This window comes from Schistocerca serialis, chromosome 3 (assembly GCF_023864345.2).
Source record: "Schistocerca serialis cubense isolate TAMUIC-IGC-003099 chromosome 3, iqSchSeri2.2, whole genome shotgun sequence".
Classification (NCBI taxonomy): Eukaryota; Metazoa; Arthropoda; class Insecta; order Orthoptera; family Acrididae; genus Schistocerca; species Schistocerca serialis.
In genome coordinates this window covers 17362852-17381054 of record NC_064640.1, presented here as the reverse complement: position 1 = coordinate 17381054, position 18203 = coordinate 17362852, and the positions used below count along the sequence as shown (strand labels likewise).

Genomic DNA, 18203 nt, shown 5'->3' with positions numbered 1-18203 from the left:
TAGAAAAAAAAAACAGCTACTCAGATCAGGTGGTGAATCTATCCTACGGAGGTTTCCAGCGAAAAATTCAGTTTGCTTCTACGTAACAAAGCGTAAATTACACACCCAGAAAAGTGTAACTCTGATACAGGCCCAGCTCACCTTTTTACTGTGGCAAAAAGCGTTTGGAGCATTTAGGTATATGCTTGATAAAGACAAGCTCGAAATTGTGCCTCTTTTGCTATGAATAACAGGTAAGTGTTTTGAGGCTTTGCGGTTGCTTACATCATGTGCGCAACATTGACAGCCATAGCCACTGCCGTCGCTTTTGTTCTGGAGGTATGCCAGAAATGCTTTTAATAATTCTGTGATTAAAGGCTGCAGGCGCGGGACAGCAAATTGCTCGACTTTCGTACTGTCTGCCTTCTTCAGTGATCAAGAAAATACGCAATGCTGCGCGACAAAAACTGGGAACCGGCCAGCCCGTGCCGCCACATTACGGTTGTTTGTAGAGAAACACATCTGACCACAGCGTGCGATGGACGTGGGCGTGCAGAGAAAGACCTCATCATCGAGTTAGTCGTATCGCTTCAGAATGAAGTTGTCCTGTCGAGTGAAACGTTATATTGTACGCGATATACCGAGGCTAACCAGCGATGCAGAAATCTTATGGACGAAACAACAATAGAACATAGTATTAACAAGATGACTAAGAGGTAGCTCTGCTCTTAAATTCATTTTAATTACGGATGTTATTTTGTTTAAAATCGGGACGAGATATCAGTTTTTTCAGAAGACCGTATAGATCCTTAGTTAGACATGTCCCAAAACAAAAGCCCTAATAGTAATATTTCAGGCGCCCGCCCGGTTGGCCGAGCGGTCTAACGCACGACTTTCCGGGCGGGGAGGAGCGCCTGGTCCCCGGCACGAATCCGCCCGGCGAATTTGTGTCGAGGTCCGGTGAACCGGCCAGTCTGTGGTGGTTTTTAGGCGGTTTTCCATCTGCCTCGGCGAATGCGGGCTGGTTACCCTTATTCCACCTCAATTACACTATGTCAGCGATTGCTGCGCAAACAAGTTCTCCACGTACGCGTACACCACCATTACTCTACCACGCAAACATAGGGGTTACACTCGTCTGGTGTGAGACGTTCCCTGGGGGCTCCACCGGGGGCCGAACCGCACAATAACCCTGGGTTCGGTGTGGGGCGGCGGAGGGGTGAAGTGGACTGCGGTAGTCGTCGTGGGGTTGTGGACCACTGTGGCTGCGGCGGGGACGGAGCCTCTCCGTCGTTTCTAGGTCCCCGGTTAAGATGCAATACAATACAATATTTCAGGCTGTTGAACGGTCGATTGCCGTCAAAAATTATTACCAGTGGGCATATTTTGTGACTTGGTTAAGGCTTTTGATTGTGTGAACCTTGATTTCCTTACACAAAAGTTTAAACGTAACGGAATAGTGATTTCTGTATTGTCTGCGTGATACAAAGTACTGGGTATCAGTTCTATGTTGATCACATAGCAGTAGGCACTTAGGATCTGAAGCAATCAGTCATTGTGTACCACAGGGTTCTATTTTGGGCCATCTGATAGACATAAAAAGTCTCCCACTTATACTGTCAGAAGAGCAAATGTTGTTTTTTTTCAGATTATTCAAGCTTAGGAAGAATATAGCACCAGTTCTCTTGCTGAAAAGGCAGCTAACGAAATAACTGAAAACATCCACAGATGGTAAAAAGCTAATACATTATCAATAAGGTTTGAGAAGAATCAGTACATACAATTGAGTACTTCTCATAGAAAATCAAAAACTACAAATCGGCTCTATTCAGATAACGAAATACAAGTAACAGAAAGTGTTTTTAAGTGTTCCTTACGACGGATAAATCACAATATTAACTGGAAAGCCCAAACCATACAATTAATGAAGCGCCTTACTTCAGCTACATTTTCAGTACGCAAGGTTGTCACTATAGGTGGTATCAGAATTATGAACCTAGTTTATGCTGTATATTTAGTTTATCTAATGAGTTAAGGAATCATTTTTTGATGTACTGAAGATTATATTCCCAACACCTCTTAAAAATAATGTTTTAGATAAGTTTATAAACAATATTAGCACTGCAATACAATAGGATTTCAAAATGTTAAATCATTTCATTGTATTGTATTGCACTAAAATAAAATATGCATCACTGATACCCAATCGGGTATCTGAAGGCGTTAATGCGTCACTTCCATGAAATGAGGAGGCGAATATGACACGGACCGAATCTGTCTCGCGGTTTAACCACGATGTTTGGTGATCCGGCCAACATGGATGGGGTTTTTACGACGTTTCTCACACCCTAATTGGTAAATATCCGACTGGTATCAAAGTCCCGTCTCAAATACACGTTACGCAAACATTCAGAAAAGTGTCACATTTGCACATAGACGCAGACGGATGGGTTACACAGATTCCGCCCTGGGAGATGAATAAGAGACTACTGCCATAGATTTTTAGTCTCTTAAACCTATGATCATCATCGTCATACATATGACTGCTTTGCATAACCAGAGACCACTCTCCACGGCGTCCGGTCATCCTGATTTAGGTTTTTCGTGATTTCCCTAAATCGCTCCAGGCTCTAGTTCCTTTGAAAGGGCACGGCCGACTTCCTTCCCCGTCCTTCCCTAATCCGATGAGACCGATGACCTCGCTGTCTGGTCTCCTTCCCCAACACAACCCAACCAATCTCCAAGACGTCTACACAGTATGAATGTCATGTAATGTCATCTGAACCAGAGAGTAAAGCATCTTGTTTCTTTTGGTATATCAGTCACACGTGCGACTTATGTCAGAAAATACAGAACGTACGTGGAAAGAACAGTTGAGTTGTACACACAAAGGTATCCCTACAGACGGTGTCCAGCAAGACTGACGATTCAGTAAATGTGAAAGAAGTTGTTATAGGAAGGCCACTGGAATACTAAGGAGTAAGCCTACAACAAGCGAAGCGAAAGAAACAGATGTTCTAACAGATGTTGCTCATAATCCACACGTAACTCCAGAGAAATTGCGAGTGCCTCTGGAAAAAAGTCAGTGCAGCTTTGTTCGCATTTTACGCTCAAACAGCTTCCATCCGTAACGTGTATCACTTCAGCAGCAGATTTATCGGGGGAACTGCAGATGACGCATAGAATTCTGTTGCTCTGTTCTCATGAGATATTAGAAGAATTCCTCGAAGAATTGGCTTTACTGATGAAGTTACCTTTACAAATGATGGATAGCTGAACGTAAGAAATATGCATTATTATTCCTCACTGGTTTGGGTAGACAGAACATCAGGAGACGTAGAGTGTGAACGTTTGGTGCAGAGTTACTGGAAATTAAGTGTTTGTTCGCTGCATCATTGAAGAAACCTTAAACGATAATTTATCACCGATTTGCTACCGGTTTTCCCAGAGGAATTTCCACTTGGAGTACACAGATGTTTAGGGCACAAGCACGATGAGTGGTCGGCTCACAACACGCATGTGGCTAGGAAGGCGCTCAACCAGCTCTTTCCTGGTAGTTGATACTCGTAGTAGGTGAAAGTTCTCCTGAGTACACTCCATAGCGTGTTTTTCTCTGGGATGAACTTAATTTTGAAGTCCTTGAACAAGTTCTGACGACCCATTAGGATTTAAAACACTGTATTGTTGCAGTGAAATCGAAGGAAACTGTTCAGTGTGTCCAAAAGTCCTTGCACCAGCGACTGAAAACGTCTATTGCAATAGATGGTGGGCATTTGATGACATAGTCCGCAGCTCGTGGTCGTGCGGTAGCGTTCTCGCTTCCCACGCCCGTGTTCCCGGGTTCGATTCGCGGCGGGGTCAGGGATTTTCTCTGCCTCGTGATGACTGGGTGTTGTGTGATGTCCTTAGGTTAGTTAGGTTTAAGTAGTTCTAAGTTCTAGGGGACTGATGACCATAGATATTAAGTCCCATAGTGCTCAGAGCCATTTGAACCATTTGATGACATAAATGGAGATTTAAGGAAGTTTTAAAATTTCAAACATGGCTGCACTTCAGCAACTGTGTACGTAGACACTTGATAGCATCGGGTGACAACAGCCAACCTGTTGCAGAATTAAAGGTTTAATAAACTTTAACCACGATTTCGACAAACATAACTTTGTCTTCTTCAGAAGGAAAAGGACTTATTGAACAAATTGTTACAAAGTAGTTACAAATGTCATACAAAGGAGGAACCAAATTCGATAGCAAAAACTACAAAATTTTTATAGAAAAGCATACTCACACTTAGAATCACATATTGACAACAACACATGGTGGAGTCAAAATGGGTCGTGAATGTGAACTCTAAGTTCTTAGAAGTCAGTTAAATTTACCTAAGCAAAATCAACCGATCCGTCCGTTAATTAACCGTATAGCGAGTGCACACCACATATTATCTAGCCGTCTCCATTACAAAATCAAAGACTTTTTCGTATTCGAACATAACTTGTCAGTTAAAACTAGTGCTGACATGATCAACAAAATAAAAATATTAAAATGCGCACCTAAGACTAGGTTGATTTTGTTCGACATAGGACGCTACTATATGAACATACCAACAGATTTGACTCTCAACATCACTGACCAGAATTTAATACAGTACGAAAAGGTAACTCAGGTACAAACTGTCGAGCTTATTAATTTATTACAGGTGGTACTTAAATACAATTGATCCACGTTTAATGGTAAATTTTATGTACAATCATATGGCCTAGCAACGGGGAGCCGTCTTGCTGGAATCCTAGCTGACATTTTCGTTAATTCTCTAGAAAACGGTTTCTTTGACTCCAGCTAAGGTAGCAAAGCAAGATACATTTTTATGCTCCTTATGTAGACGACATAATTATTGCTTCTGATGGCAATGACCATGCAGTAGAACTGTTGTTTAACATCTTTCACTAAAAAAATTCACTTTACAAAAAAAATCCATCATGGAAAAGCTGAGCTTAGCTTTCTCGAGCTCAAAATATCTACAGCTTAGCAAATAACAATATTAGCGTTAACATGTTGTTCAGGCGCTCAGTCCGGAACCGCGCGACTGCTACAGTCGCAGGTTCGAATCCTGCCTCGGCCATGGATATGTGTGATGTCCTTAGGTTAGTTAGGTTTAAGTAGCTCTAAGTTCTAGGGGACTAATGACCAAAGATGTTAAGTCCCATAGTGCTCAGAGCCATTTGAACCATTTTTAACATGTTCTGTAAGCCAACGTATTCCGATAACATTATCCCTGATGAATTCTGTCATCCACAAGCTCACAAATTAGTATTTTCCCATTTCTCTATTAATCATACCATAACAACACCCTTTTCTCTTATTAACCTGCAGAATGACATCAATGTTTCAAAATCCATTCATATTAACAACGCATATGGACAAGATGTAGTAGATCATGTACTCAGTAAAAAAAAAAAAAAAACACTAACAAATTTTCAGCTTTACAGGGTAGTACGTTCCCTTGCAATAAAGACGAAAATAATAAATTTATTTCCGTCCCCTTTTCGATAATGTGTCCTACAGAATAAAACGCCTTTAAGGGAACAGATATAAATGTGATGTAACATTTTTTGCTATTAACAGTTTAAAGACAAATCTTGTGGACACTATCAATATTCCCGAGGATCCGTTCTCTAATTCGGGCAGGTACAAAATGATTTGGAGTAACTGTCCCAGTTGTTATAGAGGTAGAACAATGGAAATAAGATACAAAAAACTTCTATCGGGAAAGAAAGGTGGTAATACACACAGTTACGCCCTCGCATAACATTTACTTACTGCTGAACATTCTCCGGGAGATTTAGAGGATAGCACAATTCAAGGCAAAGAAGTAAAAGGCAGGAGATTAGATTTGTGGGAAGAACTTGAAATTTTCAAACATTTAGCGAACATTCACCGCAATATTTTAAACGACCAGCTCCACTTTGCAAGTATACATTTGCCTGAAGGCTTTAAGCCGTTACTTCTGGCCGTGTTAGACAAGTTTACCGCTCGTTGTTGGCCTCCGAGTGATTTTTGTTTTCCTCAGAATTCTATTTGCAGTTACGATTCCTACATTCAGTTTGTAATTTCACATAGCATTCTTTGTTGCTCATAGGCACTATCTCTGTTTTATTGTTTCATATTTAATATACCCTCTTGATACTTTCATCCGATTTTAATTTGTTCACAATGGATGCTTTATTATTCACGGCTACTTTCCTTGGTATGTTAACTCGTAGGTTATAATTACAATCCTTACCTGCCCCGCGCCTTTTTTTTGCTAGTGTTTTTATGGGTTCCATTCGTTTATTTTCATAAGTATCTTTTCTTTCATTTTAGTTGAGAGCTGCTTAATACGGCTCCACGTATTTGTGCATTTTCACACTATGTTAACACTTTTACCACGTGTATTTGTTTTCAACACTGTTACTTGGCATGTTCTCGTACGTATTTACAAGTTCTGCTCGTGCTACCTTATGTACGTACTTGTAAACAATTAAGATTGTTTACCTGAGCCAGCTTACTCTTTATATGTCATATGATCTTAATGTCTTCCTGCCTCCACCCTCCTCCACCCTTTTCCAACCCTTTTTCCTACTTTATTAGCCTTATTCTGTTTTAATTCTAGCTGTTAACCATTTTAGTTACTGAATCAGGCATTTTGTTTTCAGTGCGGCTATGCACATAGTCGTTCGCGCAGTGAGGCCACCTACCATAGTTTACCTATTGCCAGTGCTGCATATCTTAGTTAGTCGGCGAGTATCACTAGCATTCTATGCGCCATGCTAAATGTCTGTTGAATCCATATTCATGTATGTTTTATTACAAACGTTTCACGAGAAAGCCCTATAGTTCTGGGCTACTAACTTCAATTATGCATTTGAACTGTTGATATTTGTGGCTGGCATGCACAGTATACTAGACAAGAGCCTTCTGACTCCAACATATGTTGTCAGTATGTGATTCTACGACTGAGTATGCTTTTCTATTGAATTTGGTTCCTTCTTTATGACATTTGTAACTATCTCCTAATAATTTGTTCAATAGGCCCTTTTCCTTCTGAAGGAGACAAATTCATATTTATTGAAGCCATTGTTAAGCGTTAATAAATTTTTAACTCTTCAACAGGTTGCCTGTTATTTTTCAGTCCTATCAAGTTTTGCGGATGTATTTATGGCCACATTCTTTTGCTATTTACTTTTTGTTGCTGTCGCTAATGTAATTATGATGTGTAAGTATGTATCTCAACATTGAACTAGTGATGCGAAATGATTATTTAACGGTCTTTGTACCTCAGTTTCCTATTTTACTAACCCACTGAATTTTTGACGTGTACCTTTCTTTGAAAGCTCTTGTAGAAACAAGAGCGGAAATGTTAGCGTAGTTTACGGGTGATTCGCCATGAAATGCCACTTACTTCGCCTTCCAGTTGGTGTGCCGGTCCAAGCACGTGTAGCCAAGCATGATTTGCAGCGGCTTTAAATTAGACTCTCCTCCACTTGTGGATGTAGACTCTCTTAGCCGCGTCTTCAGCCTGTAGCGACAGTTCCGTATGTCACCACGAACTTCCGCGTTTCATATTTAAAACAAATAAGTCCTAAGTTCTAAATATTGTAATGTCTTTGAAACTACAAACTGGATTTTGAAGAGCTGCGACAGTAGCAGCATGAATTACTATAGCTAGTTACATTTAAAATGCGAAGTTGATACCGTCATCTCTATTATTAATAAATACATGAAAAGAGACTGTCATTTAATGAGGACTTTTTCACAATTCGTTCTGAAGAAAACAGAATTATATCTTAAACCGTTCGGAAAATATCTCAGGTGAAAAGCAGATCTGAAGCACCCTGTGTATAAATGGTGGTCAGAAATAGTCTGAAAAGCCTGTAAGAGTGTTGCAGGGTAGGTTGTGCCGAAAAATAATTGTTAAGAAAAAATTCGATACGTTGTGCCGTTTCCGAGTTAATTAGCTTTGAAGTTAGCCAATCAGGCCGTTGCGCGTGAAGTCGAGCAGCCCGCCAGATATAGTTAGCGTCAGTTGTTATAGCGTAGATGATAGGGAACGAATATGGTCAACCTTTAGCTCGGGTTCGATCCTTACTACCGCCACATATCCAATTTTTGTATCGATCTCTTGTCCAATTTCAGGAAACGAAACGAAGAACACATTTGGCGACACTGTCTCTGGCGGTCTGATGACTAACTTCAATGGTAAATTACTCGTAACCGGTGAACATGTCCAGAATCACGTTAGCCCGTTTATGCACTGAGGTGTACATAACTGTCTGAAGCGTAGTAGTCTGACGGTGAAGAAGTTCTAATATATTATTCCAGGTAGCTACTTATATATTTGAGTGCGGATAATCACAAATTATAGCGTGTTAAGCTTCTGGTGCCAACTGAACAGCCGTTCTAAATAGACAGCAGTTAAATCAACGTACAAATCGCAAGAACAAACAAACTGCTAGGGGGAAACTAGTCTGTGCAGCAAAATCCGGCAGATGTGTATTTGTTACAAGGCAATCCCCAGAGCTAAGAAGACTGCGTTAAATTCTCTCGATGAGATCGCAACTACGTGAGAATAACACCTTGAATTTCGGCGTCAATACTATCAAGGAAAGGAAAACGATGCAGGGATACTACAACATCTGGTACAAACGGTATCGAGTTTGGTTGTCATAGGCTTCAGCGTCCAAGAGGGTATCGAGACGACTTTTAAAGTAAGTTGCAACCTTATTCGATCACTATACCACGCAGACGATCATCCATAACTATAAATCATGTTTATCTTAGCTCCATGTCAATGTCTTTCCTTTTCTTTTAGCAAGTCGCTACACTGGTTTTGTTATTATGGGAAGTATGTCCAAATAGCTATTAAGAGAAAATTCTCCCTGACGTAGAAGTTTACAGTTCCAGCCAATTCCTAACAGTAATCTCCTGTTCATGATCTTAACAGAGCGCACAAACTGCATATTTCACCTAGCTGCTTCAATGGTAGAATTAAGTAAGTCAGTTTAATGTTTTGTACGAGCGCTTTCTGTGGCAAAGATTCAAACAGATTTCAATAAAACGTATGCTTGTTTATAAATTGTGTTATAGATGTATAACTGCGTTAAACAACTGAAAAAATTTGGACCACCGAATACAAACAGAAGTAAAGAGGAATCAAAATGATAGTAAAGACCGAATGAGCTATTAGAAGCAGCATTACAATATTTCTTAATGTTCACAAATATATTCAGAATAAGTAAGAAAAGGTACTGCTGCCACGGCAGTAACAGAAAACATTTCCGTTGCTACATAAAACTTAGTAACACTTTATTTTTGTACAAGGTGGACTACAATAACAATTTCATTTCAGTAATAGTAGTAGTTTTAGTATTTTGTTTCCAAGCAACTCACAGCTTTAGACTATTAACCGACAGTGACTGGCTATTAAGTTATTTCTTTGCGCCTTTTATGTAAACTGCAGCGTCTGACTTTGAAGTGGAATGAGTAAGTTTCAAATTGCAAAGCGCTTTCTCAGTGAAAAATATGGCAACACGCTGAGCATTTATACGTACATTGATTTATTCTCTCTCTCTTTCAATCATCCCCCCACCCTTACACACAGACACACACACACACACACACACACACACATTATAGCATTCTTCATAACAAACTGTGCAATAGAGCAGAAAGAACTGTCAAATAGATATTATTTCAGCTTTTGTTCAAAATTAACTATGTAATCTATTAGATTCTTCACATCACGGGGTAAGTGGTCAAAGATTTTTATGGTTGCATATCTCTCTGTGCCACATTACCACTGAATGAAAGATAGTGTAACTCATTGTTCCTTACAGTATTATATTTATGAACGTTTCTGTTTTTGAACTGCAATTTTTTGTTAACAGACATAAGGCAGTACAAGTATGTGAGCTTGTTAGTACGCCTAACTGTTTAAAGAACTGTCTACCGCAAGTTCGAGAGTGGGCACAATATATTATCTTTACTGCAATGGGCAACGAACTCTTTCTTTCTCAAACTAGAGTTGCCCTAGAAAGTGATGCCATTAATGAATGAAAACAAGAAAAGTAAATCAAGTTTTTGACATTTTCAGCTCCTAAGTCTGCTGGTCTCCGAAACATGAAATTTGGGCTGATGAGACGCTTTGGACTTGTACCATGATATTTTTTGTTCAGGCTGTTATCGATATAAACACCTGAAAATCTATAACATTCTGTTTCATTTATTGATATTCTCTAGTGCTTTATTTCCAACAGCGCAGCCATTTAAAAAAAAATAACGAACTTTATGTACTGCATTGTATCTTAATATTAGTGGCAGTCCGTTTGTTTGTAGTTCCTCCATTAGACCTCATTATAACATTTGTATCCTCAGCAAGGAGAAATATCTGTGCTTGTTGAATATGCGGCAGCAGAGTTATGATTGTGGTACCAGAGCTACCCTACGCTACTCACGGTTAAGTTGGCTTGCAGCGTGTGGACGCAAATGTAACAAAAATATGAAAAGACGATAACTAATGAATAAATATGCCTAGATATGATCTTGTTACTACAAGAATGCAAAGTTACCATTTCGTATACAACGAATCTAAGGACGATATTTTTTGATGAACCGAGTGTCAGCGTCAGATGGAAAGTGATAAATCTTTCGTTGTTCGGTAGGACGCTTACTAACTATTCGGCTGTAGAAACTGGCCAGGAGAGAAATCGTGTGACACGAAGTAATGGCGGCTGTTCCAAACTAATACTATTTTGAAATACTAAGTCTACGTTAGTTTCGAGAAACTTCTGCAAGATTTTTTTGACAGAAAGCGAAACACGCATCTGATTTCCAGTTCAGTTAGTGCAATACAAATTAAATTTTGGTGTGATAGTGTAATCATTTACAGCTGGTAGAGCCGTCATTATTTACAAGTTTTCATTTTTGCACACGATTTTTCGGCTATTTCGCTGGTTGTATTTTTCAGGTGTAAAGTTCAGACTTGGTTCCTCGATGTTTGGACTACATCGGAATGAAAACTACCCACGATATCCGATTTCTGGAGCCACATTTCATGGGGCGATACACAAAATTAGTGGAGTTGCGAATATGCAGAATTGTGTGTGATCTGAGGTTTTTGAAAATTTCTCGGGTATTCAGCCGCGTGGCGTCGCCCAAGAGGCGCGATATTTCGGCAAGCCGGCTTCTTGCCATCTTCAGGCGTTCATGGAGGCTACAGGCTTGCCGAAATATCGAACCTGTTGGACGGCGTCATCCGGCTCAATACCCAAGACATTTTCAAGATGCAGAACTGTGTTAGACAAATACTTGCATCAATATATCTGTTATTAGAAGAGTTAACAATATGAACCGTAAACAATATTACGTGCCACTCTGCCGGAAAACTCGTTTGGAGACGAAAGAATGGAATTATCGGCTGCAGAACTTCGAGGGTTGTTCAGTCACCTTGTCAGAAAGTCACGTCATAAGTTTATCTGTTCAGTGCAAGTGACTCTAATCACTGTGAGTATGGTGAGGCGTCGTTTGCGTTGTTTGGTGATGAGCCAAGGGAGAGATCGCCAGACTCAAAGTCCGCATCTGTCGGAGATATCACCGTCAACACTATCACAGGCTCTCAGTTCGCTGATAGCTTTGGGATTCACCTAGGACAATGACAAAGTAACTCATCAGATTCTTTATTTCAACACCTTTACTCCCCTCTTTAACCAAAAACTGGTGGTGAAAATATCTTCTACAGCCAGCATTCGAATCGACCGCCTCCGAATCGAACGCTACCGCAAACACGAGACTCGTCCTAGCCCCTCAGTGCAAAAGAGATTCGAAACTGGTTAAAAAGGACAGAGAAACTATAACATGGTGATTTTAAGGCTTCAGGTGTTTTACATGCTCTCCCGCACTAAAGTAAAACCACATAATGTTCATACAACCGTGTAAAAAGGTCAGAAAAGTTGTTCTTTGGGATGTTGTTCAACTCGGGCGTCACGTTGTCTTGAATGCTGATCGTGTCATCAAAGCGTTGACTCCACATGTGATTTCTGCCCGAGGCAGGATTCGAACCTGCGATCGTAGTCGCTCGGTTTCGGATGGAAGGGCCTAGAGCCGCTCGGTCACCGCGGCCGGCGTTCAGTTGAAGAAATCCAAGAAGTAATTAAATGACTACGACAGAGCAACAAGAAAACTGAAATTCAGTGGATACCATCTCACTGTGCACTGTGGCTTAGACGGTAATGAAAAAGAAGATTTTCTAGACAAAAAAGACACAAAAATTAAACATATTGAAAAAATTAACATACCGTATTTTGAAGCGAAACGCATTATTAACAACACATTTAAAGGAGAATTAAAACACTTCAATAATATTTCATGTGATGAAAAGACTTGTGAAAAGCTCATGGAAGACTCTGCAGTGTCTGATGGACCAAGAAGGCAAGCAGTAGCCATATTCCGCTTGACATGACTGTCTGGCCGCCCATCAGCATAAGATATCCGTTCTGCCGTCCCCAGAACGTGTTGTGTGTCACAAGATTGCTTCGATCATGAACAAATACATTTAAAAGAGTATATACAATTAAGAGATTGTAATGCATATTTATCAACATTGTGGTGGGAAGCAAGAAGACGAATGACAATAAGTGGAGAACATTAAAATAACAATAATGATAATAGTAATAATAATAATAATAATAATAATAACTTTGGTTGATCCCACTCGGACATTCAGGTTGCCTCGTAGAGGCATTTGCATTGTGTGTTACCACTGTTCAAATGTCAATTGTGCTAGTCTCATCTCTTGTCATTCTTTACAGGTGGTGTATTTTATTCCTCTCTCTTACAGTTTCTTGAAATTTTTGATATTGTTTGCAAAGACAGATCGTGATGCATTGGCATGCATCTTGAGACACACCCAAAACTCCATTTGTTTGTGAAGTAAAGTCGTGATCCAGGATATACATCTATATGACTAAGCTGTAATCCACACTTACGTGCTGGAAAGAAGGTTCATCGAGCTACCATCAAACTATTTCTCTACAGTACCACTCTCGAACAGCGCACGGAAAAATCGAACGCTTAAATGTTTGCGTGCGAGCTCTGATCTCCCTTATTTTATTGCGATGATCATTTCTCCCTGTGAAGGTAGGTTCAACAAGATATTTTCGGATTCGGAGGGGAAAGTTTGTCAGTGGAATATCGTGAAAAGATCTCGGAGCAACGAAAGACGTCTTTGTTTTAATGATTGCCGCCCACACTCACGTATCATATCCGTGACATTCTTCCCCCTATTTCACGATGGTAAAAAACGAGCTCCGTCAACAAGTCAAACATTCTACCGCGACGGTATCAAAAAACTAGTCTCTCGCTGGGAGAAATGTGTTCGTCACCAGTGCGACTATGCTGACAAATAAATATGTGGACATCTAGAGTATGTAGAATGTCAAAAACGTTTGTTTTACTTAAAAAGCTTTAAGAATTTTACTAAAAAACATTATTCGCTGATTGCGAATAGTTTGACATTAGCTGTTTTAGCGACACGTGCCGGACCGGGACTCGATCCAGCTTCGGCTATCCGTGCACGCTCCCGAGACCGAGTCAAAGTTCCATATGACACCTTGTCTACATTCCCTAATGCGCGCGCGAAATAAGGAGAGTGAGACAACAACATGTTCAACGTTATTATTATGATTGTCATTTTGCCCATCTAGCGAATTCATGTCAGAGACATTCATGCATGTCAGAGACATTACTTTCCATCACGTCCTCATCCAATGCCACAGTAAGAACGCTATTGAAAAGGCAGACGGATTTTATTATAGGGTTTTCCTTTATTGCACAGTCTGTTTTGCCAAGATTAGGTACTAATCTACTACGGTTACCATGAAACGTGCAATGTCATTTGTCCATTATGTGACCGTAGGTGATAACTTTTCCGAGAATAATTCATGACCCGCAAAAGATGAAGGAAGCCTACGGATTTCTATGCTCCTAACTCCTATTTCCATAGAAAAAATCCACGTTGGCACTCAAAGGATCTTGTTTCCAGTTTGTCGGCCTAGCTACTGTAATGGGCAATCAAAAAGTTTCCAGTTGAGCCTGTAGCGGCAACGTGACTCCGTTGCGGGTATTTAAGCACCATCATGAAAGCAAGGGATTAGTGTGTCATTCGTGTCTTTCCTGCGTGCGTACGGTAGATGCAAAAACCTGAACGATGGCGACATTATTAGCTATTGCGTCCAAACAGAACCAACGTGCTGTTATACTTTTCTCGGCAGCCGAAGTACAGATACCGGTAGGCATCCATCGGAGAATGAGGAATGTGTATAGGACACCAGACCTGTTCAAATGTCCGTAAAAACTGCGACAAGGGCGTGCTGCCGCGCGTCCCCATCTCGCAAATACGGTAATGCCGAAGTTGCGCCAACTCAAATAAGAGATGTAAATAAATTATACACAACTGCAACCAGTCACTTTTTTCATTAATAATGCTTTATTACATTAACCGGTTTTCGAACCCTTTCAGGTTCATCTTCAGATGATTTCGGGAGAATCCGGGAAGTTACATCATTACTGGTAGTTATGCTACTACCAGTAATGATGTAACTTCCCGGATTCTCCCGAAATCATCTGAAGATGAACCTGAAAGGGTTCGAAAACCGGTTAATGTAATAAAGCATTATTAATGAAAAAAGTGACTGGTCGCAGTTGTGTATAATTTATTTACATTAATATACAGTCACGGTTCTAAAATATCCGTAATGGATAAGCATAATCAAATAAGAGAGTCTCCAGCGCTCCAGCGGCCGCCATTTAGTCCTGATCAACCCCCATGCGATTATCACGTCTTCGGTCCCTTAAAGGCCTCGATGAGTGGATGTGCAGCAGGGTGCGTCGGCGGGATGACTGCTCACGGCGATTTTGCCTGATTGTTATATCGATTGTGGACTGTACGGCCTTCGATCGGAAGCTTTCTGATCGCTGCTTATAATATCTGCGAACAGAGGTTTATGTAATGGCCATGTGATACACAGAGTAGACGACCATCTGTTTTGGAAGATTACAGCTTAACTTTTTGCAAATTTTTGTCGGACTAACGTATGGCGGACGGCGATCGTTAAACACACTAAGCGCGAGTTACATTTGCGTACGAATCGCTTCTAACGTATTTTTAATTGTCTCTATTGAAGTGTCTTGGTATGTTCTTTGCATTTCACTATTACCTGCAAGTGTACTACGAAACGGAAAAATGACGTATAGCAGTTTGTAGTTCTAGGCCAGAACTTACATCTACGCAAGCCAGTGTACAGTACATGGCGGAAGATACATCTTAGCAATATTACTGATTTTCACTCCCAGTCGATTCGCCTGTTAAGCGAGGGAAAAACGACTGTCTCTCTGCACGCACCCTAATCTCTCTCGTCTTATTCTCATGTTCCCTACGTGAGATATACCATAAAGGCAACAGAATGTTCGCATAGTCTTCTCCGTAGTGTTCTCTAAATGTATCCAACACGGTTTAGTGAGAACTCGTTTTTCCAGGTATTCCCTTTTAAGGTCCCCGAGCATTTCTGCTGCGATCCTAGCAGCACGCCAATGAATTGCTGCCTAGTCTGTTATGCCTCTTGACGGACTCCAGCCAATGGTGTAATCGCAATTGCAGATTGCCTATTTAACGGCTTTCAGAGGAAACAAAAATTTAATTTTCTGTATTTCCTATAGGATAATTATTGACCGAATTAAAAAATTTAAAATAATCTCATAATCCACTCGTTAACATGTAGAATTTTACCTTAAAAGTTCAGTATGGTAAGAGACGTATTACTGTTAGAAACTGTGTAAACGTTTTGAGGCAGCGTAAAATAAATAATTATATATATAATATTTCGCTGTTCTGCAGTAAAACCTCTGCATCAGGTGTGACATTTTAAGTTGTTACTCCTTTATTACTGACTATTCGCAACTCATTTTGCAGACAATATCTACGTATTCCACTGAATGTAACTGAAAAACTATATTGTGTACGAGCCGTAGTTCACTCAGACTGCGTAAAAACGTACTTTTGCTTAAAACTAAGTGCAAATTACTCAGAGTATACTCATCCACTATTTGATAATGAGAGCACTTAGTGATATCCAACAAACTTTAAACATAATTTCAAGCCTTTTCTAAACTTCTATCGCTTACATACTTAACGTAAAATGTTTAATATATTAACTCATTTGTAAAGTAAACTGACGTTCGAAACTGTTTTATACGTGAATGTTCTATTCTTTAAGGAATTCTAAGTTTATTGGTGCTCTAGAACTTTTACGTTATTTCATTTACAGATGCATTGCATTTTGCCAGATCCCCTCTACCACATTTAAGCTATTCATTCGCCTTACCAATACTAATTTTACGTGATTGTCCCATTTAATATTGATACTTGTACAATGTGATGTGGTCGAGTTGTTCACCACTAATCTTTTAGTCAGATAGTACTGGGTTCTCTCTGTTTCAGGACAGGAAGGTCAACACTAGTCGCAATATTATCTGTGTTTTATTGCACATTTAAATTGCAGCTAACAATGCACCTATGATCAGTGCGTTACAGGCAGTCATGTAGACTCACCATAGTTATAACGACACATATTACAATATAACTTTGGCATCTACAAGTATCAGTCAAACCCCAAGGAATCAAACAGCATGTCTTTTCTCTCTGTTATAGGTATTATCATTTTACATTTCCTTACGACACTTTCTCTCACACTATAGCACTGTCAACAAACAATTTTATAGTGCTGCTGATCTTATCTGATAAATGGGTTATGTACTCGTATATTGAGATAATAACAACTGCTTAAGGCACACAAGTTGTTACTTTCGTTTCAGTTTATCATTCACCGTCCAGTACAACATACAGGGTTCTAGTAGTAAAATATTCATCGAGCGAATCACATAGTAACGAAAATATTCCGTATGATCGTATCCTGGTTGGTTGCAGACGATATAGGCTGTGTGTCGAATGGTTTTCGGAAGTCTAGGAAGTCGGAATCTAACTGCGCACCTGCCTCTACGTTCTGTAAGCTATCATGTGTTTCACACGAGCAGTTTTTCCTGAATCTGTGTTGATTCTTTGAGGCAAGCATTGTTTCGGCATGGAACGTCACGATGTTTGAGCTTAGACTGTGCTGGTTGGTGCAGCAACGGAATCCAGCGATATTAACGGGTAGCGCACTTACAAATGTATTTACGCTGACGTATACGGGATATACGTGTACATTTACGTGACACATTCCTGCGTATCCTGACATATAACGAGCTGACTAGTCGCTTTCCATTGGAGGAGACGGTTAGTAAAGTAGAACTGCGAAAGCTACGTACGTGGTACTGAGCGCATGTAGTGGCGACGAACAGCAGCGAACTGGCGCGTGAAGCCGCACGGCGTGGCGCCAAGCACCTAGCGGGAGGGGCAGCTGGCAGGGCGTGTCATCCAATGGCGCTTGCGGTGGGCGTGGCCTAGCACTCTGTCACCACCCACTGCGCGTCAGCCGGTGGTAGGGTGGGGGCAACACATGGTATCCCCACGAGGCTCGGGGCGCCGCTGTCACAGCGCAATTTCCACCAGATCTCTTCTTCTTCGAAGCCGCCATCAACCGCTTCCGGCGAAATTTAAAGCGGGAGATGGTGAAGGGTCAATGAGCGCATCGTTTCTCAGAAACGGGAGTCGGCAAAAATAAGTGACAAACATGCGACGCCGGATTTCCTTGACACCTTCGTCGGCTACGTAGCCCATAGTCCCCCCCTCCCCCTCCCCCACCATCAAACTAGTCTTCTCCCAAATTCGGCACCAGATGGTATTAACTGCTCTAACTGCTCAACCACAACACACTTTCGTTGTATGTTATTTCGTTCCAAAAATGATCGAAAATAGAAACTTCGTTAGACACCGAACGAGGGGGTGTTGAAAAGCTTCCAACTTTTTATGGAAAGAACAGCCTCTGCTTTGGCAGTACTTATTTATTCAGCCCCCGCCCCCCCCTCCCCCTCCACCCCGATTTTTTTGGATTCATATTCTTGTTAAAATTTTCCAAGTCCATTGAAATAGAAATGGATGGTCAAACCTGCTGTCAGCGGCATGTTTATCTTCTTCGGCATCACCAAAATGACGACTTTTCATGTTAGGAAAAAGCTGGTAGTCCGAAAGCGGGAGGGCA

The 18203-nt window shown here is 40.7% G+C and overlaps 1 protein-coding gene across 2 annotated transcripts in view; it reads right to left on the bottom strand.

Moving 5' to 3' along the window:
• LOC126471520 (homeobox protein engrailed-like ceh-16) overlaps window positions 1-17419 on the bottom strand; it is a 164534-nt gene extending 147115 nt beyond the window's left edge. The window contains exon 1 of one of the 2 annotated variants that reach the window (XM_050099743.1): window positions 17371-17419. Coding sequence is in view for 1 of the 2 variants with exons in the window: in XM_050099742.1 (XP_049955699.1) it covers window positions 7415-7461 (47 nt within the window). In the remaining variant the exon portion in view is untranslated. Of the gene's footprint in view, window positions 1-7414; window positions 7499-17370 lie in introns of those variants that run through there. The other variant, XM_050099742.1, reaches the window with a different exon arrangement.
• Between the last annotated feature and the right edge of the window lie 784 nt (window positions 17420-18203).